Source organism: Leptonychotes weddellii, chromosome 8, assembly GCF_054177405.1.
Source record: "Leptonychotes weddellii isolate Sample4059 chromosome 8, ASM5417740v2, whole genome shotgun sequence".
Lineage (NCBI taxonomy): Eukaryota > Metazoa > Chordata > Mammalia > Carnivora > Phocidae > Leptonychotes > Leptonychotes weddellii.
This window is the reverse complement of record NC_138376.1, coordinates 117,121,930-117,144,752: the sequence shown is the minus strand read 5'-3', so window position 1 is coordinate 117,144,752 and position 22,823 is coordinate 117,121,930. Positions and strand designations below refer to the sequence as shown.

The following is a 22,823-nucleotide window of genomic DNA, read 5'->3' as shown; positions in this document are numbered from 1 at the left end:
TTAGTCATTAAGCATCTGCCTTCGGCTCAGGTCATGATCCTGGGGTCCTGGGATCGAGCTCCGCATAGGGTTCCCTGCTCAGCGGGAAGCCTGCTTCTCCCTCTCCCACTCCCCCTGCTTGTGTTCCCTCTCTCTCTCTGTCAAATAAATAAATAAAATCTTAAAAAAAAAAAAAAAAGAGGGAAGCATTATGGATGACTCTGGGGCTTTTGGCTTGGACACCTGGAGGCAGATGACCTCATCATCCCTGAGGCAGGAGGGGGCAAATCTGTGGAGAGATGACCATTTCCATTTGGAATATGTTTAGTGCAAGGCACACGTGGGACATCCAGGTGGACAGTCCAGCAGTCAGACTTTTTCCAATGTAACATATTGTATTCAGGTGCAACATGTCCTTTCAAACCTAAAATTTCAACAAACACACCTTTTTCAGATACCCTTGATTCTCCCCAATATCTCCAGTCTACCCCTTCATTCATAAAACCACTACTTGGTCCAAATATTTATTAGCTTCCATTCTGCACTATTCTAAGAATCCCTCAGCTGGGCTCTCTGCCTTTAAGTCTCTAGGTCCTCAGAGCCAGTCTGCTTTCAGAGACTCAAAACCCTTTCTTTCTTTTACTTTCTTTTACTCAGAAACTTTCTACGGTGTCCTGTTACCCATAGGATAAAGCCTTGGAAAATTAGCCTTCTCTATGCCAATTATTCCTACATGCTTCTAGAGCCTCCTCATGCCTCTGGCCTCACCATGCACCATGTTCAGTCTCCCCGTGCCCCACTGGCCTCCTGAGCAGCCTGGCACACCTCCGTTCCCTCCTCCTTCCTGCTGTTCCCTGTACCCTGAATCTCTTCCCCACCTCTTCTGCCTGACAAATTCCTACTCATTCTTTAAAGCCTCTCATGAATGCCACCTCCTATGTGAAAAGGGCTCATTTCCTCACACACAGAAATAGGAACTTTACCCAAGTTCCTGTTAAATTTTATACCTATCTCCATTAATTAATTATTGTGTCCTCATTTACCTGTCCCATCCACTTAGACTAGGATTTCCCACAGACCCCTTACGCATCTTTGCCTAGCCAACCCTCAATGCAGGCAAGATGTTTCCTCGGCTTTTTTAAGTACAGAAAAATGAGCATGAATGAGTCTCCAGGGTACGGATTTTTTAACCTAAGCGTGTTTTTCATGCCAAATTCCAATCCCATTTGTCTTTTTCCTCCCATGCAGACTCCTGGGACCCACAAACATGTACCTTCCCATTCCATCCAATAAAACCTTTCTTTGGTCCTCCTGCTACATGTCTCTTTTTCCCTGCTCACCAGACTTCGTAAGAATCTATTTCTACATCTCTAGCCTTCCCTTCTCACTCACCCCTCAACCCAGTGCAAACTGGTCTCTGTTCACCACTCTACTAGAAGGGGGGCCCCTCGTCTTCTCACTCCACTCTCCTCGCCCACAGGGCTAGCGCCATTAGCATTTCTGAGTCTGTCCCTACTGTAACTTCAGCTTCACGGGGACATCACGTCCTCTTTCTAAAACATCGCGATGCTCAAAGTCACTTATTAGGCTCCATATTCTACAAAGCAGAGAATAAAGAATCTTCCTAATCCAAATAAATCTAGTCTTCTCTCTTGCCACAACCCCATCAGGGGTGCAGTGTTGCAGCCAAATGGGAACAATCGCTCTGCACTCTGACCTAACGATGCACCTACAAGCTTTCATGCCCTCGCTCAACCTGTTGGCCCTACAGGATCTGCTCGCCTTCTCCACTAAAATCCGACTTCTCCTCCAAGGATGAACTGCATTATTCTCTCCCCTGTAAAAATCCTCCCCTTATCCAGAAGTTATCATTCCCTTCACTGAATTCCTACAGCATTTCATCAATCAATCCATCTCTTACAACACGTACAGCTTTACCATCACAGCAGATTACTAGAATGTCGGCCTCCTCTACTGAATGATGAGCCTTTTATGATCAAGAGCCTTTTATGATCAAGACTTTTATGAGATTTTATGATCAAGACCTGTGTGTTATTCATACCTTAGCCCTCAAACCATCAGGGTCTCATGTATGATGAGTTTAACTGGATTAATTTGACTCAAGAAAGCCCCCAAGAATGGGAAGATCCCCCAAAACAGTATCGGTTGTTCCTTGATATTTCCTCATTCCTCAGACGTAACCATTCTACTGAAATACTATAAAATTCGGAATATTTTCAGGTAAAATTTTACACTGCAACAGATGTTTCTACCCATGGATATGCCGTCAGGTTATTACTTTTTGTTTCTCAAAATTCAAGTGATCCCGCAAAACATCTCCAGAAACCAGCTCTCCCTCCAGCTGTGTCAGCTGACCCTGAAGAGTCTCCAACTTGTTTTCTGCTTTCTGGGCTCTCTGTAGAGCTTTCTGGTGAAACCCAGATTCATTTCCCAACTGTTCCACAAGCTCAGATATTCGGGCTTCAAGCTGGGAAACCATCTGGAAACAAAGAAACAGACAAGGAAAAGCCTTGTTTTCAATGCAACAAAGTGTTAAAATCTAGTGCTCAGCCCAAGCAACATAACTATTTATAACACCAACTTCCAGATTCTTTGTAAAAATTAAATTAAAAAACAGGTAATTTGATAGCTGTCTTTACCTCTCCTTGAAATAAATATGCATTCATTATCTAATAAAATATTTCTATTGGTATTTTTAATTTTTATATAATTCCTTAAACAGGTTACTCGAGAAATTTTATGGATCATATTGACTTACCCCTAAAACTGCCATTCATTTAGGACTTTCAAAGCTTAAAGCTTGAAAAAAAAAAAGTTCAGACAGAAAATGCTTTTAAACCTATGTAAGTGTCATTCTCCAGAGAAATTCTTCCACCAGATATAGTGGATTAAAGATTATACAGTGAGTTAGTTTTGATAGTAAATTTATCGGGAATTCAAGTGCATAAAGATAATTTTTCAAGCTTTTTTTAAATTTTCCATTGAATATTGGTTACTCATGCACCAAACTCCGGCGATGCTGTTTCTGTGCTGTGTACTTAAGTAGTGATGTTATCATTTTAGCATTTGAGAGGTCAAATTTAACACAGCAACTCTATGTACAAGAAGGCAGGAGAATCTGATTGCTACCTCCTCTCCTACAAAATGAAATCACAGTTTCTCCATTAAAGGCCCCACTTCCCTCCACACACCCCTCACTTGCCCAATGCTTCCATCCCTTCCTGAAGTTTCTCTCTGTCCTGATATTCCTTTAACCAAGAACATTAGTTTACCAAACACCTCAGGTACGCTCTGAGAATAATCAAATTGATTCTACCAAATCCAGTTTTCATGAAACATTGAATTCTATAAAAACACCAAGTTTGGGGTGATAAATTTGTTTTGTTTTGATGGTTTGTTTCAGAAGAGGAAAAGAAAAAAATAGATATTTACATAATACTCAGTACCATTCCTGCAAAATTGAAATAATTTGGGGCATCTGGGGGGGTTCAGTCAGTTAAGCATCTGCCTTCGGCTCAGGTCCTGATCTCAGGGTCCTGGAATCAAGCCCCATGTCAGGCTCCCTGCTTAGACGGGAGTCTGCTTATCCCTCCCCCTCTGCCCCTCCCCCTGCTTGTGTACTCTCTCTCTCTCTCTCAAATAAATAAAATAAAATCTTTAAAAATAATTTTTTTAAATTGAAATAACTTGATGGTTTCAGGTTTACAATTTCAGTTAAAAAAAAAATTCTGCTTATCTATCTATAACCATTTTGTTTTGTTTTTTTAAATAGGCTCCACGCCCAATGTGGGGCTCAAACTCATGACCCTGAGATCAAGGGCCGCATGCTCTACCAACTAAGCCAGCCAGACACTCCTATCAATAACCATTTTTAAAAGCAAGAAGACACTCAAGCCATCCTCAAATATTTTGAAAGGCTATTATATGGAAGAATAATAAGGTTTGTTCTGAGTCCTCAGAGCTTAAGGACCAACAGATATAAATCAGAGAAATAATTCCACTTCAGTATAAGGAAGAATTTCTCCTGGTCCCCATAATTACAAAGTAATACATGCCCACTATAAAAGATTCATTAAGGATTTTAAAAAGTATAAATAAGAAAAAGAAATAATCCCCACCCAGAGAGAACAACTATTAATGTTTTCAAATAGGTTACCGGGGTTGCTCAATCAGTTAAGTGTCCGACTCTTGATTTCAGCTCAGGTCATGATCTCAGGGTTGTGAGATCGAGCCTCACATTGGGTTCCATGCTGGGCATGGAGTCTGCTTAAGATTCTTTCTCTCTCTCTTTCCCGCCTGCTCTATATTTAAATCTATTTTTATGCACTGTTAAAACAGAGTTGAGATACTATATTTGCAATTTTACGTCTTTGTGTTTACCTGATATTTTAAGCATCTTCCCATGTCTGGCAGTGGATTCCTAGTCACTGGAGATGGTAAGAAATTGGCCAACCATGTGTTAAGAGTGTTATGGAGTGGACTGAAGGGCTACAATCAGGAATGTTACACTATCGAATCTCTAAATGCTCTAATCCTGTGCTTCCATGGCTCTCAAGGTCCCAGGTCTGTAATTCAATTAATTCTATACTGCTATGGGTACTTGAAATCAAGTATTTGATGGCAAGCTGCTTAGCACCACATCAAAGGAATTATATTCTCCAAGGGAATTTCAAATTTAATTACAGAGTATGAGCCTCCGAGAACCTCAGGTTGTTTTTTCCTACCATCAGCACTTAACTGATAATAGGTGTGATCTTAATGCAAGAGTCTTGGTACAATACACAAAGTAACTTACAAAACAACAGCCATCAAACAACACCCCAAGATACGGCCTTGGGAGAGGGGGGTGCCGTTTACAGATATTACATCATCTGTATGTATTTCCCCGAAGAAAGCAATGCCTGCCATAGAGATTGATCAGTAAAGACTCCATTTTGAAGATGACCCCTCAGGCACCTACAGGAAGTTAAACTAAGGCAGTGTTAATGACCCTGAAGAAAGAAGAGGACATCTTGATGGAGACCAGACTGTGGCACGGGGTCTTTGGAGTCAGAGAGTCCTGGTCTCGAGTGCCCACTCTACTCCTCACCAGCATGTGAACTGAAGCAAGTACTTAACCTCTCTGAAACTCAGCGTCTTTGCTTTGATGATCAGATGATAACTTAGATAATGTGAGTAGCACAGTATTGCACACCCAACTGAAGTTCAACGCACTGCATTCATTCTGATCATCAGTATTTCTACCCCAGTATGTTGGTTGAGTCGGTCCTATGCTTTTGTCATAAAGAGTTAAAGGGGCCCTGCAGGAACTGTCCTTTGTCATGTTTCTCAAACCACTGGCAGCCCATAGAACCTGTTTTTCAACTGAAAACCTTTCTGGGAAGCACAAATACGGGACAATGTGCTAAATCAAAGGTGAAAGGGTTCCTCCTGGATCCTCACCCTGAGTGGACCCAAGAGGGTTCCACGGAACTTGAAGACTCAGCATAGTATAACTTTTTTTTTTTAAGATTTTATTTATTTATCTGACAAAGAAAGACAGTGAGAGAGGGAACACAAGCAGGGGGAGTGGGAGAGGGAGAAGCAGGTTTCCCGCAGAGCAGGGAGCCCGACGCGGGGCTCGATCCCAGGACCCTGGGATCATGACCTGAGCCGAAGGCAGACGCTTAACGACTGAGCCACCCAGATGCCCCAGCATAGTATAACTTTTAAAACCACCAGTATGGAGATGGCTGAACCATGCAGAATCTACAAACTGCCCTGCCAAAAATTCTTGTGTCCAGAGAGGAGCAAACAGCTGAGAAGCTCTCCACATTCTAGGCGACAAAGAACTGAGCTTAGTTAGGTCTCGGTACATGTGAGAGCACCATTTTTTTCTCAGAGCTAAATGTACATAGATTTATTCAAATAAATTAACATCCCAATCTGACTCGGTTCTTGGGAACATCAAATGGGTGCCTGGGTGAATATACGTGTCTTGCCAAAACTGTAAAGATGGGTTGTATTTTTAACACCAAGAACTCCAAAGAATCAGTAAGCTTTTCTTTCTTTATTTTTTTTCTTCTTTTTCTTAGTATCATCTGTTAACATATCCCTGATATTCCGTGGGACAAAATGTGCCAGGGATTTCAACACTAGCGATGTAGGGAATGGTGGGGGGGGGGGGTTGGAATATAGTAAAGAAAACATACCTCATAAAACAAAAAAGGCACGGAAGTAAATTATTCTTCAACAACAAGCAGCCTGTTTTTTGGAAGTGAAGTCATAATGCCCTAAAAGAATTAATTCACTTGCGAAGGACAAGTAGTTGTTGATTTCACCAGAGAGGCACTTTTGCCCTAAGATTAAACCAAATGGAAGCACAAGAGTTCTAAACTGAGGAAGAGCCACTTGGGTCACTTAAGGACCAGTGCCTTTTGGACATAAAACTCTTTTCTCCTTATTCAAGCTATAACTTTTACTGAGGAAATATATAAACTATGTTGTCAGGAACCAGCAATAAAATATCAATCAAATTTTTTCTCCTTCTTATCAGTTTGTTTGGGCAACCTTATTGACTGGCTGTCCCCACTCCCTCCACCTTTGTGCATGTCCACTTTTGCTACAGGTTAAATTGGGTCCTCCAACAAAGAGGTATGTTCAAGTCCCCCAGTACCTCAGAATGTGCCCTTATTTGGAAATAGAGTCTTTACAGACCTGGGTCCTAATGCAATACGACTGGTGTCCTTACAAAAAAAGGAAAAATTGGGACACAGAGACACACACAAATAGAGGGAAAATAATGTGAAGATACAGAGAGAATTCCATCCATAAGCCAAGGACTACCTGAGGCTACCAGAAGCTAGGCGAAAAACCCGAAACAGATTCTCCCTCACAGCCTCGGAAGGAACGAATCCACCATGATTTTAGACTTCTAGCCTCCAGAATTAGGAGACAACACACCTCTATTGTTTAAGCCACCAAGTTGGTGGTACTTTGTTATGGCCATCCTAGGATATTACTAGACTGTGATGCTGGAAGAACCAAAATCTCTACCTTTTCACTCTCCCAGACGGCCCTGTCGCCAGGAGTGGCCATATGACATAATTTGGGGCAATGAAATGTAGTGGGAGACTGCCAAAGCTTCTAGGTAAATGTTTGATTTAGTGTATTGGAGGATTAAGAAGAGAGCAGAATGATTAGATCAGATGAGGGAGCAGGGGGGTGTGTGGAGCTCATCTCAGGTCCTTTAGGGCATCAGGCTGGATCCCCACGGCTCCCAGAGAGCCACTGAACCAAGAAACACTCCAGCAGAGGAAAGAAAGCCTTATGTGTGCCTAAAGAAGAACAAAAGAGCTGTCTAGATAAACATTTCTGAGCTTGTATGAATTGTCTTTAACTTAAGAAATGACATAGAAATCAATCATAATCATGTCCTCTCTGTACATAATCATTTCTCATCCAGATGATTAGCAGTTAGGAAACATCTAAAAGCAAGAGAAAAATGTTTGCCTTGAAATTCCACACTAAAATCTGAAAATGTCGCAACTTTCTGTCATTGTGCAAGACATCATTATTTCAAAAACACCTGTTACAAGGGTACTGAAATTTCAAGGCTAAATAACATCTACGCTCATTTAGAATTCCTAGGAACCCAACAGTAGGGCATTCCTCTAGGAGAGCGGTTTCCAACTGGCGATAATCTTACCCTCCAGGGATATTTGTCTGGCGGCATCTTTGGTTGTTACAAATTGAGGGGAAATGGTACAACTAGTACCTAGGGGGCAGAAGCCAGAGATGCCGCTCTATACCCTACAGTGTACAGAACGGGCCCACGACAAAGGATTATCCAGCCTGAAATGTCAATAGTGCCAAGCCTGAGAAACCCTACTCCAAGATCTGGTAGCGCTTTTAAAAAGAGAATTTGGTTTTGCTATAAGCAGAAAAGCAAGGAACAAGCAGAAATGACTTACTGAAAAAGTGTGGGTGGTGTCCTGAATTCTACAGAGGACTGCAAACACAGGAGAGTCAAAATGAACAGCAACAAGGTAAACAAGAAAAGCAAGGTTCAGAAAGTAGGAGTCGACCTGAAATGGCGAATTTGCCAGGCCCCGCGTAAAGCCACCCTTGGGCCTCCCCGGGGGTATTACTCAACCGCTGAGTGTGTGTTTAACCAAGGTAACTGTCCAGGGGTGCACAGCCTCCTCAACAAACAGGTTCATCAATTTGTAAATCTCCCAGTCTTCAGAAACATTTCTAAGACAATATATGAAATCCATTTTCTCCTAATTTTACTTGAAGATGAGTCACACAAGACCCCAGCTATATGCTTGATTTCAGGCTCTTAAATAGTGAGAACAGCTATTGAAAAAAATTACAGGGTAGAAGAGGCAGACAAAGGCACTAAAAAGACTCTGAATCATTCCGATTTTTATGGGGGGTTGGGGAGAGGAATAGCCAGCTTAACCAATTTACATCATTTTGCTTTAGAAAATAAACATATACATCATGCTGACAATTTTATGCCATGTTTCACATGCTGAATTAAAAGAATTTGAGGAAAACATTTGGGAAAACAGAAGAGGGAAGCAATAAAACAAAATGGTGAAGAACCATTAGCTATTGAAGTACACTGAAGTACCTGCTAGTCAAGGTAAATAACCGACTGAAGTATTTCTCAGTCCTGGAAATAATTTTCTTCTCCAATCCAGTACCAACCACGAGAAAAACTGAGTTACTCTCAGAGACCTGCACATGTCACAGGATGACCATTTTATATCCACAAAAAGAATCCTACACTTGGACAAAAGGGTCACTTGGGTTGCTCCTAAGAACACACATGAATTCTGGAGAATTTTTTTTAAGATTTATTTATTTATTTGAGAAAGAGAAAGAGTGAACGAAAGCAAGGAGGGGGGCAGAGGAAGAGGGAGAGAGAGCCTCAAGCAGACTCCATGCTGAGTAGGGAGCCCCACTGGGGCCTTGATCTCACAACCCTGAGATCACGACCTGAGCTGAAACCAAGAGCCGGATGCTTAACCAACTGCGCCACCCAGGCACCCTGAATTTTGGAGAACTTTTAAAGGGAACTGAAAATGTTTGATCATTAAAGGAAATTGTCAAATTCAATCACGAACTCTGAATTAGTGATTTCTCTGGGTATTTTAGAAACATCAAAGGAGGGAAAAATACAATTTCTCCCTCGGACCAGCATGAACTCATGGAAGAAACAGATCACAATGGAATTATACCTAGGATTTGGATACTGTTCACTTTAAAACCTCATTAATAAGGACTTCAATAATTTGGATTTGATGGTAATTTAAACAGAGTCAGGCTGACGTTGACACAGCTAAGCAAAGCTATGTAGTAAAGGAGAATTATTAATAGTAGAAACAAGATAACAAAATTCAACAATCTTCAGTCTCATATGTGAATTAAAACATCTTTCTCCATGTGTTAAATAAATCCCTTAAAAGACTGTTCAGGCACCACTATGAAGAGGAGGACAGAGAAGAAGAGAAGCAGGGACAGCAAGAGTCAATATTTATCATCATTATTGGCCAGGTAGTGTGTTAAGGACTTCATAACCATTATTTTTCATTTAATGCTTTCAGCAAACAATAACCTTATGAAGGAGATACTCTTCCAGGTCTAGGAAACCTTGTCTGCAATTCCAAAACCCCAAAGCATCTGAAAACTGATGGCTTTTCCCATCACTCACTTGCTGATAAAGCTTGACCTGATGGGATTTGGCAGCAAACCCTACCCCAAAGTGCCACGAAGCTTATGGTCCTGGTACAGTCCACGCGATGGAGCTGCCACGGGCTTTGCTGCAAAACGATGAATGTGGTTGATTATGGGGTGCTGCCCCAGACCCCACTGAGGAGGAATGTGTAAGAGCGTTCTCTCCATTACCATTCTGTGTTACTATTTTACCTTTCAAAATCCTGAAAAATTCTGAATTCAAAAATACACCAGCCCCCGGCGGGTTCAGATGAGGGGTGTGGCCCCAGAGCCTTCCCTGTCCAGTGGATAAGAAAACACAATCTCAGAGGCTGTCATCTTAGGACCCTGCCCACGTCACACCTGGAGTGAGCGAGTGTGCAGTAGAGACAGGATTGAGCACACGTAGCTCTGACCCCAGAACCCACATCGTAGTCAGCTGTCATTTAAGTGACTCTCCAGGCTCCCAAAGTATGCTATATAATTGAAAGTAATAAAGGCCACATTTAAATGATCCAGCAAATTACTGTCCTCAAGAATCTTACAAGCGGCCACCTCCCACTCACCCTTTTCCTGCTCTCTTCCTGGCTGGTCATTTCTCGGATCCTTTCCACAATGGCATCCTCCGTGGGCCCCGTCGTGTCCCCGCTGCCTCTAAGCAGGGCGGCGACTGCCTCCCTAAATGAGGAGTACTGGGTTCGCGAGGCTGCAGCCGCATCCAGACTGGCCTCCAGACTCTTCTCCAACTCACAAGATCTTTTCTTCAAGAGGCTCAGCTCCTGCTTCGAAGCATCCCAGACCCGCTGGCCAGCAAGCAGCCTTTCTTGGAGGATCCTGACTTCCCTTTCAAGAACTTCTTTGGTCTCTACAGCATGGAGCAAGTCCTGAAACAATTACAGACAGTGAAGACAGGAACCTTAGCAGCCACTGAGGGACACCCGCATTTGCTTTTTATTTACCTTGCTTACAGACTTCATGAAGTGAGGATTAATTCTTTACATTCCCTGTTTAACTGTAAGCTCCCCACCATCTTTTCCTGAAGTTATTGAATTGTAAAGGCAATGTCAGCTAACTGTAGGGGTCTAAGAAAGAGAAGGGATGTAAAGCCAGAGCTAGGAAAAGAAGGACACTGACTGATAAGCCTTTTCTGTGTGGACCTTGAGAAAGAGTTAATAAAAACAAATTGCTGGCTAGATGCTGGTAAGAGGCAATCCATAGATAGAAAATGTTTACAGAATTATCTGCTCTAGAGCTTGACATACATGGAAATTGATTCTGACTAAACAGTAAACTTTCAGAGTCCTACCTACTAAAAGTGTCCTATGCACTAAAAATTGTCTGAATAAAGATGCCTCCTTAATACTATTCTAAATAGAGTAGCGTTTTCATAAAAACATCACTGCATAAAGGGAAATCAGATCTTTCTTTCAACATTCATTTACTGTGTATCTCCTTGTCTCATAAAATGGATAGAACCTGAAGAAGAGAGACAGAAATATCCAGCCATTCAGTGGGTGGGAGATTTAAAGGAGAGGGAAATAAAGTACCACACTGAGAATAATAATTTGAAAGGATATAACGTGTATTGTTAGGTCCACAAAATTAAATGAAGGGCATAAGGGAGGCTACCTGTGCACCTACTTCTATTTACTATAATCTAGAAGGGTCCAAAGAGGCATAAAAGGGGCATCTTTAAAAGTGATTTTAAAAAAGCAACTTGTTGACAGGGATTTCTAAAATACCCAAGTTCACATTAAATAAGAATAAGCAACTTGTTAACCAGCACTGCTACAGTACTGCAGCCTAGGTAAGTGGCAAAAAAATAAAGAAAGAAAATTTGTTATTTATTACAAATAGCATGTTAGGGTCGAAAGCAACAAAAAAGAAACACTATCTTTGAATAGCAGATTCCATGTCTAAAGAGGCCAGTAACATTTCAGGCTGTCAGTTAAAATGCACTCATCCCTTTTGCACCAGAACTGAACTTCAGAAGGAATTTATCTCCACCAACAGCTTGGAGACAAGAAAGATGTTCCTTGAAATGCTACTTCTTTTCTTTTCTTTTCTTTTTAACCGATTAAATCTTTATTTTTGCAATTTCCTGTTCTTAGCAAGTAGAGAGAAAGACAAATACCCTGGGTGAGAGACAGGAAGACACTAAGACAAATGATTTTATGCCTGTGCAGCTTTTCTCAAGTACACCAAGATAATCATCTGCAAAGTTTTTTTTTTAAACCCTTATTTTAAAAGATGCACCCCCAATTTAGGCTTGCAAAAAACAGGTTATCATTGGTTATCACATAAGCCTGCTTTTTAAAAAAAAATTTTATTACCATATAATGTATTGTTTCAGGGGTACAGGTCTGTGATTCATCAGTCTTACACAGAGATTAAGAGTCTCTTATGGTTTGTCTCCCTCTCTGGTTTCATCTTGTTTCATTTTTCCTTCTCTTCTATGATCCTCTGTCTTGTTTCTCAAATCTTCATATCAGTGAGATCATATGATACTTGTCTTTTTCTGATTGACTTATTTTGCTTGCATAATACCCTCTAGTTTCATCCATGTTGTTGCAAATGGCAAGGTTTCATTTTTTTTGATGGCTGCATAATATTCTAGTGTGTGTGTGTGTGTGTGTGTATATCTATATATATATACCACAGCTTCTTTATCCATTCATCTGTCGATGGACATCTTGGCTCTTTCCATAGTTTGGCTATTGTGGACATTGCTGCTATAAACATTGGGGTGCATGTGCCCCTTCGGATCACTACATGTGTATCTTTGGGGTAAATACCCAGTAGTGCAATTGCTGGGTCTACTTCTTTACTTTTTTTAAAAAAGAGAATATCTTACTTTTTTTTTCCTTCTGTGATGTTTTTTTAAATCAAGGAAGTCCGTGGCATCAATTTGAAATAAAAAGTCATCGAGTATGGATAGGTCATTAAAGAAAACTGGCCTTTTCAGAAAAGTAATGGCTAAACTAATTGTGGAACCTATTTCATGAAATGCTTTGCTTCTCAAGGTCCTAGCAACAGTTTCATTTCCCCCTTCCCTTTCGATACCGGTCCTCTTTGTGGAGAAGCCCCACTGCTGCTAATTAAATTATGGCTCTTAAAGTAGAGTCAAGGACACTTTATCACAAATACAGTATTTTAACACTTTACAGATCTCTTTTCAGATAGTAATACAATAGCTACTCAATTCAGGTAACCAGTATCAGCACTGGTGATAATAAATTAGGCCCCTACTTTACTTAGAAATGACCATCCAACACACAATTAGAAAACTGAAGGTCCCAAATTCAATGATGTAGAGATGAAAATTAATTCTAATCCCCTCCAAGCCCTAAAGCCCTCTAGAATATTCTATGTTAACTATCATATGGAAAGAAAACCCCTAATGCAAAAGGGGAGTTTCCATGACCCAGAGAGTGATATTTTTAACCACATACAAAAGGTCCTCAAAATACACACAAAAAAATATATCAGATGCTTGAGTACTATAGACTTACTGTCAGTTTGGAGTGTGCTAATCAACTGGCAGCTTACCCCAGGAGACCAATAAACCAGTTAAAATATTCAAGCTATGAGGAATTTGTTCCAACCCCAATATCAGACTATTGTCTCCCTGCCTTTGAGACAAGAGCCCAAACAGTCCCCAACAAATCCAAAGCACAAACCTTTATGACTGGTAAAAATCAGAAAACTGAATTTGTGGTCATAAAATACAGTGGCACGTGGCAGCCGGCCAGATTTCTTTTCTGGACCCTTTTCAGCCCAGTGAGCTGCAGGCCTGGGGAGCCAGGGGCAAGGCCTTAGGGATGGCCCCTGCCTCAGCGCTCTGATTAAGTGCTTCAGGATTTAGGAGCACGGGGCTGATCTGCTATAAACAGAAGTCCTCAGACTACAAACGCAATTACCCACAGAGCTAGCAGAGACAGCGCTGGAGTGGAGTCTGGTTGCATGGCTACCTCAAGGACCCACTCAAATAATGTGACATCAGTATCACTGGCCAGGCCCTGGGGACTGCTGTCAGACCACACTGACACACAGAACAAGAAACAAGTAGCACTCTCTGAGCAAAATCAGGGCTGACCTCCACAAAGGAAATCACATTTGCAAAAGAGGACAGCTCCTAGAGAGACAGTGACAGGGATGACTTGTTTAACCAATTTTTTTAACTTTTCATTGGTCCCACCAATGCAAGAAATGAATAATGACCCCTTCACAACCACTTTTAACAAAAGCACTTGTAAATAATATGACTAAGGCATTCGATTTACCTTCCCAATTGTGTGCATCCCTGTGTTAATTCCCAATTAAATGCATTATGTGATAAAACCATTCAAAGGTTTGTTTTTAAAATGCAATTGTTTCCTATTTTAATGTTGCTAACTACCAAAAATACATGCCTAATTATCATACAGGTGGAGAACCTCTGGCTTGAGTTTAATTCATCCAACCTTAGAAAATTTTTGTAAAATGATGGGATGCCCGGGTGGCTCGGTCAGTTGGGCTTCCGCCTTCGGCTCAGGTCATGATCCCAGCGTCCTGGGATTGAGTCCCACATCGGGCTCCTTGCTCGGCGGGAAGCCTGCTTCTCCCTCTCCCACTCCCCCTGCTTGTGTTCCCTCTCTCGCTGTCTCTCTCTCTGTTGAAAAATAAATAAAAATCTTTAAAAAAAAAATTTTGTAAAATGAAAAACCAGTTGATTTTTTTTACCTACTGCATTTAAAGTTAAGAAATAAACACAGAAATTCTCCCCAAATATGTGCTCTTATACATTGTTGGTGGGAGTGTAGATAGGTGTAATTCTGGTATAAACATCTAACAAAATAGAATATGCACATACCCTGTGGTCCTGCAATTCCAGTCCCAAGAATAGATCTGCAGGATAGATTACTGAATATGGAAAATGACATATGTGCAAAGTTATTCCATTACAACTACAGGGTCTTATGCTAAGCGAAATAAGTCAATCACAGAAAGACAATAATTCATATGATCTTACTGATATGTGGAATTTAAGACAAAACAGAGGATCATAGGGGAAGAAAGGAAAAGATAAAACAAGACGAAACCAGAGAGGGAGACAAACCATAAGAGACTCTTAATCATAGGAAACAAACTGAGGGTTGTTGGAGGGGAGGGGGGTGGCAGAATGGGGTAACTGAGGGATGGACATTAAGGAGGGCATGTGATGTAATGGGCACTGGGTATTATATAAGACTGATGAATCGCAGACCTGTACCTCTGAAACCAATAGTACTCTATATGTTAATTAACTGAATTAAAATTTTAAAAAAATTTTTTAAGTTATTCCATTACAATACAGCAAAAGATCAGGTACTACACAAATATTCACTGATATGTGACCAGTTAAACAAATATGAGACATCTATACCATAGAACATATGTAGTTCCTAAAAAGAACTGAGGAAATTTTTTATGTACTGATATGGAAGATATGGAAGACTCTCCAAGATACAGTCAGTGAAAAAAGTAAGGTGCCTACCATGTGTCTAGTGCCATTGTAAAAAGAGCATCTCTCTAGAAATAAGCACAAGCGACTGCCAGTTCTGATCATCTCTAGAGAAAGGACCTGTAGCTGGGGGGCTAGAAATGGAAGGAAGATATGACAGAGCAGAGACAACTATGAAAACATCCAGGAAATTCTGGTCCATTTAAAGTGCTGAGTCAATAGTGATAGGAACACACACACAGACATACACACCCCTTAGGCTGTCCCACTGACATCATCAACCTTGAAAAATAATAAAAATTCAGTGTAAGTTTGAAATTCTCATTACTGACAAACACAATACAAGTTGACAATGAATTTAGCTGCCCGTGAGGCCAGTGTGTTCTGGGCTTCACTATAGTACTACAAACGCTCTGCTCTGAACTGGTCAGATTGTGCCTGGAGGACCATGGACAGTTCCCAGCTGGAACTTTTAAGAGGGACATGTCAAAATGGAATGGGTTCAGCATCACACGCTAGCATTACACCCATAATAAAAACATTTATGTAATTGTGCTATTTAAAATGCTGTTTTAATTTATTTTGAATGCATAGAATGAATCTAAAGGCAAAGCATGGAAGACTTATAGTTACAGAACAGAATGTAAATATTATAAACCTTGACAATGTAAATACAATAATAAAGTAAAACTGGGAAGTAGAGAGAGGGAAGTAAAAAAGTAAAAGGCATTAAATTCCTCCACATTGTAGCAAAAAGTCTAAAAATACCATCTCACGTTGGTGAATCAAGAATAGAAATGTATTCCTTTAAAGTCTCAATGGTAACTGTCAGAAGCTAAAATAGGAATGCCCCAGTGAGACTAGAAGTGGAAAGAGAGAGGGTTTTAAATTTTATTTCAGAGTCTTATGAACAGTTTTATTTTTTATAATATGAGAAGATATGATTTTAGTGTTTATTTTCATTTTAATTCCTCACCCAGAGGCTAGAACTCTCCTAACCTCACAGATGATAAGAAAGAAGTTTCAAAGTTTGAGAGATACAGAATGCTTAGCCAAAAGAAAAGACTTAGAAATCCATGATAAATGTCTTCAAATGCTTTAAAGTTAGCCATAAGAAAAAGATTTCAATTTATTCTATGAAGTTTCGTGAAGACAGAACCATGATGAGGATGTAAATTATGGGGATTCTGATCCTGACTTGCTATAATGAAGAATGTCAAACAATTAGAACTATACAGAGAGGGCTGCCTGGGTGGTGCAGTCGGTTGAGCGGCTGACTCTTGATTTTGGCTCAGGTCATGATCTCATGGTTGTGGGATCAATCCCTGCATTTGGGCTCCACACTCAGCACAGAGTCTGCCTGGGATTCTCTCTCCCTCTCCCTGTCCCTCTGCTCCTCCCACCTGTTCTCTGTCTCTCTCTCTCAAATAAATCTTTTAAAAAAAAAAAACTATATAGAGAATATGGACCTCCTTGTTCAGTAGTGGGTTCCCTGTCTATGAAAGAGTTCAAGTGAAGGCTGCAAACTAGCTAGACAGTGACATTTTAAAGATGATTCTGATTTCACATAGAGGGTTACATGATCTAGATTCTAAAAGACCTTAAGGTCACTTCCAACATCATGATTCCAGGATTGTCAAGAGACCTTCAATTTCTTTGGTAATTTATCCTGTCTAATAAAGTCCTCACTTCCAGGAACTTATTTCCATATGCCTATACCCTTAAAATAAATTTGTTTCTTTGGATCCCTGGGTAAACGTAAATAATTAGGAAAAGGAAATAAAAACACTGAGCATCAATTATGTGATGGGCATGTCCTGAGTACTTCGTGTATATTATGTCATCCAGTGCTAAGAATAATTTTAAGAGATGGATCCTTAAATTATTTTTCTATTTTACAGACAAGAAACTGAGGTTCCAAGAGGTAAGATCATATGCCTCAGATCACATAGCCAAATGATTCTGGAGCCCAGATAAAAACCTGAGAGCCTAGCCTCTTAACCACTCTACTCCCTGTGAACTGTCTCAGGCTGTTCTCTCTTCCATTCGCTACTTCATGGTAACAAACCAAACAAGCAGAAAGGACATCCTTCCAAACCAGACCTGCCTGACTCCAAAACCAATATTCTTTCTTAGCTTCAATTCTAGCTACCAGAATTAAAGGTAATGTGAACAGCATGAAGGAAAATAAGCTGTCTGAAATCCCATAAGTAAGTTTAGTTTCTGATCTGGTGATCTGAACTTGTATGGCCCATAGGAAATGCGTGTGTGGCTTGTTTTAGGGGAAGTGCCTACTCTTTTCAACACTGGATTATTTCAAAATAACTGAAAGAAAAAGTGCCAATCTTTGATAGTTGTTAAAACATACTTCAATATTAACTACTTAAGATTTTCAAATAATGTATTTTCCATATATATAATAAATCACCTGGATTTTCATTTGGGAAATTTTCATAAAGTAAAAGTCATAAAGTAAATAGAGCAATTAAGAAAATGAGAAAAGTTGAGTTTTGTAAAAACAGGACCCCAGCCTGCAAATACTACTACTTCCGCTGTCATTCTGGGCTTCACTAATAAAGTAAGTTCCCTACCGCAAAAACAGAGCTTTAGAAGGCATTATGAAGACTCTTCCTGAGGCCATTAATGTGTCAGTAAAACCACTTGACAGTATTTTTCGGTAGTCAATCTTTGGAGTCATAATCCTATGAATGAGCACTTTAAAAAGACCTCAAGTTTTTTATCGCCCATATTTTTTTTTTACAATTTTTATTATTTTGGCAGGAACTTCATCCCAAAATGAATGTGTTTCCAAGTCTGAACAACACTGCATTATTTACAAGTAAAGATACATGTAAGAAATAAGTCCCGTTTTTTTTAATGTGCTCTTATAACACATTTTCATTTCCTACTGCTTATCTTCAGAAATGCTTTCTTATAGGTAAATATTAAATTCTGCCTAATTTTCAAGGCTTGATACTTTAATAATTACTATTTGTAATCAAATTCAAGTTATTCATTCACTGAGGAAATTTGCATAGCTACTTACTGTTCTTGTCCTACTGACTTGACAACAAATAACTTGGCATCAGACAGATATGTAGGATATAGCTGTGACCCTACACATGGAAAGGGATTACTGATGATAGCAAAATAATATAATGACCAGGGTTCAAATCCCAGCTTTGCCACTTACGAGCTATGTGAACTTGAGCAAAGTATACTTAGCACAATGACTGTGCTAATGGTAAGTGATTGATAAATGGTGACTATTATACTAATGATTGCTGACAGTATTAATGTAAAAAATCTGAGAGCCTAAAACTTCACTCAGAAGTCTCACTGGTGGGATGCCTGGGTGGCTCAGTTGGTTAAGCAACTGCCTTCGGCTCAGGTCATGATCCTGGAGTCCCGGGATCGAGTCCCACATCGGGCTCCCTGCTCGGCAGGGAGTCTGCTTCTTCCTCTGACCCTCCCCCCTCTCATGCTCTCTCTCTCTCATTCTCTCTCTCAAATAAATAAATAAAAATATTTAAAAAAAAAAAAGAAGTCTCACTGGTAGGTAAGCTATTAAAAGCGTAATTTTGAAATAATTTTATGTATATTGTAAGACAAAGCAAATGAGTAGATATTATGATTAAGATTCAAACGATACTAATATAAAACACAAAGATATTAGGAAACTCTAAATACCACTTTTAATTTAAAAATACCAGTATTAGTTTATGACTAAAAATGTATTTCTAGCTCTGTCCACCTAAAGAAATGACAGCCCAATAGCAATGAGCACACCGAGAGCCTCGATCTTGGTTTTAAGCACCATTCTTCAGGAAAAGGCACCAACGCTCCCTACAGAACAGGTTGATTTTAGTTCTGTAGTCTGAAAATTCTAAGTGATCCTAAGAGGCCATGTCTTCTGTCAGAAAAAGCAAGGAATTGTTAAAAAGACTAGAGTCAGTTTACAAGGTCACAGAGACCATCTTGAAGGGGCTGTTACTGAGCCAATATAGTGAATTTGGAGCACCAAAAAAAAAAAAAAAATTAATTGATGGCAACGCAGTGAGTAAATAAAAATCCATGTGTCCATAGAACTGAAAAGAAAAGAAATAAAAAGCTTTTCTTTACAGAAGGATGCCAGCTAATAAGCAGAAGGAATGGTAAAATTAGAATATTACCTTTTTGCCACCCATGATGTAAATTAATCCAGGCAAGAATCAATGATGATAACACCACTCAGTAAAGTCAATGGGGAACAGAAATAATCTGCCAGTTATCAGAAATAATATGCCCAGAGATACCTTACTTAACTGCAGAAGAAAAAAAAAAATGTCCCTTTATGCTAAAGAGATGGGCAAACTTAGTGTCAGCAACAAGGAACAATCTAGCATGACTTGCCTATAATATGAAGTCTACAACTTAACCTTTGAAATGCCCTTGCCAAAATCATTTAACCTGAATCCAGTCCAGTCATTACCTAATTTTGAACTACATCTCCTTTACCACTTAATTGTCTCCTATGTACTTTGTTAACTGATTGCATTGGCTCACTTTGGCTTTTGAAAATTCACATTATTAATCCCATAATTAGTTTGTCACAAAAATATAAAAATAATTGAAAGATTATATAGTGTTAAAAAACATACAGTATTAATTGGCATGCTCAAACAGAGCTTCGGATAATTTGAAAAGATCAAGCAATTCATTGTACAAATAACGGTCTAGCATTGAAGAACTTCCCTTTGACGGTCTCTTCTAAGTAACACTCATCTCCTTCGACCCTGCAAGTATCCTTCTAGGGTTTTGTCTTACTGATACATTCTCATGCATGACAAATAATATAAGATTATTCATAGCAGCCTTGCTTATAATAGTGTATGGTGTATTACCATTTTGTGTTAAAAAATAAATGAAGGGGAAAAAATAATGCACAGCATGTTGCCATTTGTATTAAAATTAAAAAAAGAATAAGTATACACATCAAAGAATATTTCTAGAAAGGTATATAAAAAAATAATTGTTAACAGAGGTTGCCTCTGAGGAGAATGACTGGGTGGCTGGTGGGAGGGGTGGGGGTGGGGAGGATTTTCACCATATACCTTTATGTCTATTTGGAATTTTGTATCTGGTGGATGCATTACCTATTTTTCAAAAAAAGTTAATGTTTGAGTATCAAAAATCCTTAGAGCCTAACTAAAGTAGGACACAAATTTCTACAAACTCTACTTTTAAATGTGCTGTGTGTCTTTTTTTTTTTTTTTCTAATTAGGAAAAAACTATGTACCCAGTGGCCTGCTCGGGTCACTGCGTCCCATGCTGCCCCCAGCCCTCCTGCTGACAGCTGCCTTTTGAAACTGTGGTCAGTAACACCAGTGTGCTCACCCACATCTGGTTTTCAATTTCTGCTTCATAAACATGATCGCAGGTGCACATGCACACTTCACATACTGTACCTGGTTCAACTTGTCTTTCTCCTCGGTGCAGGAGGCAGCTTTTTTCTGCTCTCTGTTTACTTCTGAAACCAGCCTCATGATGGTTTCTCTGCTAGCTTTTGCTTCCATCTCATGGACATTTATAGTCTCTTCAAGAGTAACAATCTGTCCTTTCACGAATGCATTTTCCTCGCACAGCTCTCTAAGCTGCAGAGAAAGCAATTACAGCTATCCTATAAAAATTAGCAATTTCACACGGCTTCCTCTAAGCAACTCTGATCTATGTACCCCGCTGACTGCATGATCACATGAAACCAGTGAAAGCACTGTCCCTCCATCCACTCAAAAGAACATATTGTCAAAAGCAGCCTCTAAACTCTGTTGTTATGCACAGACCCAGTGATCAAATTAAAATTAATCAAAAGATAGCTCCAGGCAACACTGCTGAAAGTCTTGCCAAAAGCTTCCCGACAGAGCAAGCGTCAGCAAGCCCCTGGCTTAAATAATCGAGGAAAGGTGATGTTCTACAGAGATTACAGCAGGGGAGGAAGCAAGGGACTTCTATTCAGCCCACGTCCACTGGCGCCAACTGCATGCGAGGCGCTACCTGGCGCAGGGGGAAACACACAGAAGAAAGCGGGACTCTCTTCTTAAAAAGAAAATCCTTCTAATTAATATAAGCATAGAAAAGTCCTGAATAACATGCTCAAACAGTGGCTACCATTGGGATTAGCAGAGCTTTTCACTCTCTATGTTGTGCATTTGGGTTGTCAGCTGAAAGCATGAGTAAGATTTGTAAGATTTATAAGGAGGGAAAATGAAATCAGACAGGCTTATTGGCCAGGGAACCAGCCCTGCAGACAGCTCAGCCTGGAAGGCCATGAGGACGCCTACAGGAAGAGATGAGACCCCACATTACAGAGTCAGTATCGGTGTCGTGACGCTCTGGGGAAGTGGCCAGCCTCAGCACCCGGCCAACATGGCGCCCTGCTCCCAACTCAGGGCTGTTCCCACTCTCCTGAACACTTTTCCGCATATGTGTATGCTCAGTCCCCAACATCTTTCAGAAGTCCCCACCTCAGAATGCAAGCTGGTGCAGCCATCCTGAAAAACAGTATGGAGGCTCCTCAGCGAATTGAAAATAGAGCTACCCTACAACCCAGCAATTGCACTACTAGGGATTTACCCCAAAGATGCAAATGTAGTGATCCAAAGGGTCATCTCCACCCCAATGTTCATAGCAACAATGTCCATAATAGGCAAACTATGGAAAAGAGCCCAGATGTCCAACAACAGATGAATGGATAAAGAAGATGTGGCATATATATACAATGGAATACTACTAAGCCATCAAAAAAATGAAATCTTGCCATTTGCAACAACAAGGATGGAACTAGAGGGTATTATGCTAAGGGAAATAAGTCAATCAGAGAAAGACAAGTATCTTATGATCTCACTGACAGTGGAATTTAAGAAACAAACCAGAGTATCTTAGGGGAAGGGAGGGAAAAATAAAACAAGACGAAATCGGAGAGGGAGACAAACCATAGGAGACTCTTAATCATAGGAAACAAACAGGGTTGCTGGAGGGGAGGGGGGTGAAGGGATGGGGTAACTGGGTGATGGGCATTAAGGAGGGCACGTGATATAATGAGCACTGGGTATTATATAAGACTGATGAATCACTGACCTCTACCTCTGAAACTAATAATACATTATATGTTAATTAAGTGAACTTAAATTAAAAAAAAAAAAAAGTCCCCACCTCAGAGGGGCATTCCTCGGTCAATCTGCCTAAACTAGCCTGCCACGCCTCTAACCTGCCTCACTCTCTATCCCCACATCCCCATTTACTACATGGGATTTGTTTTTTCCTCATTATCTTTATCTCACAATAACGAAACTTCTAGGAGAGCACAGATTTAGGCTTATCTCATTCACTGCGGCACCACCAGCACCCAGAATCGTGTCTAGCATATAGTAGTCACTCACTAAATATCTGTGAAATGGATGTCAACTAAGTCCTTAGGAACGCCTCTTTGGTTTCTGGGGGGGGAGGGGTGCACATGTGGTTGGGAGAGTTGTAAAAGGGAGGAAATGGTTTTGAAATTGAAGGAGTGGTTTTGTTCCAATCCCCAAGGGAACACCTGGTGAGTGTTGATAAGATAGCAACCTTTCCACTCTTGGCCAGAGATTTTTTTTTTTTTTTT

General features: G+C 40.2%; 2 protein-coding genes across 2 annotated transcripts in view; both read right to left on the bottom strand.

The window, feature by feature from the left end:
* LOC102735769 (monofunctional C1-tetrahydrofolate synthase, mitochondrial) overlaps positions 1 to 22,823 on the bottom strand; it is a 560,423-nt gene that overhangs the window by 1,411 nt on the left and 536,189 nt on the right. The window lies entirely within an intron of this gene.
* CCDC170 (coiled-coil domain containing 170) overlaps positions 1 to 22,823 on the bottom strand; it is a 66,316-nt gene that overhangs the window by 32,482 nt on the left and 11,011 nt on the right. The window contains exons 4-6 of the mRNA XM_081829153.1: positions 20,635 to 20,820; positions 10,272 to 10,589; positions 2,279 to 2,479 (exon numbers count right to left, since the gene is read on the bottom strand). Of these exons, the coding sequence (XP_081685279.1) occupies positions 2,279 to 2,479; positions 10,272 to 10,589; positions 20,635 to 20,820 (705 nt within the window). The remainder of the gene's footprint in view (positions 1 to 2,278; positions 2,480 to 10,271; positions 10,590 to 20,634; positions 20,821 to 22,823) is intronic.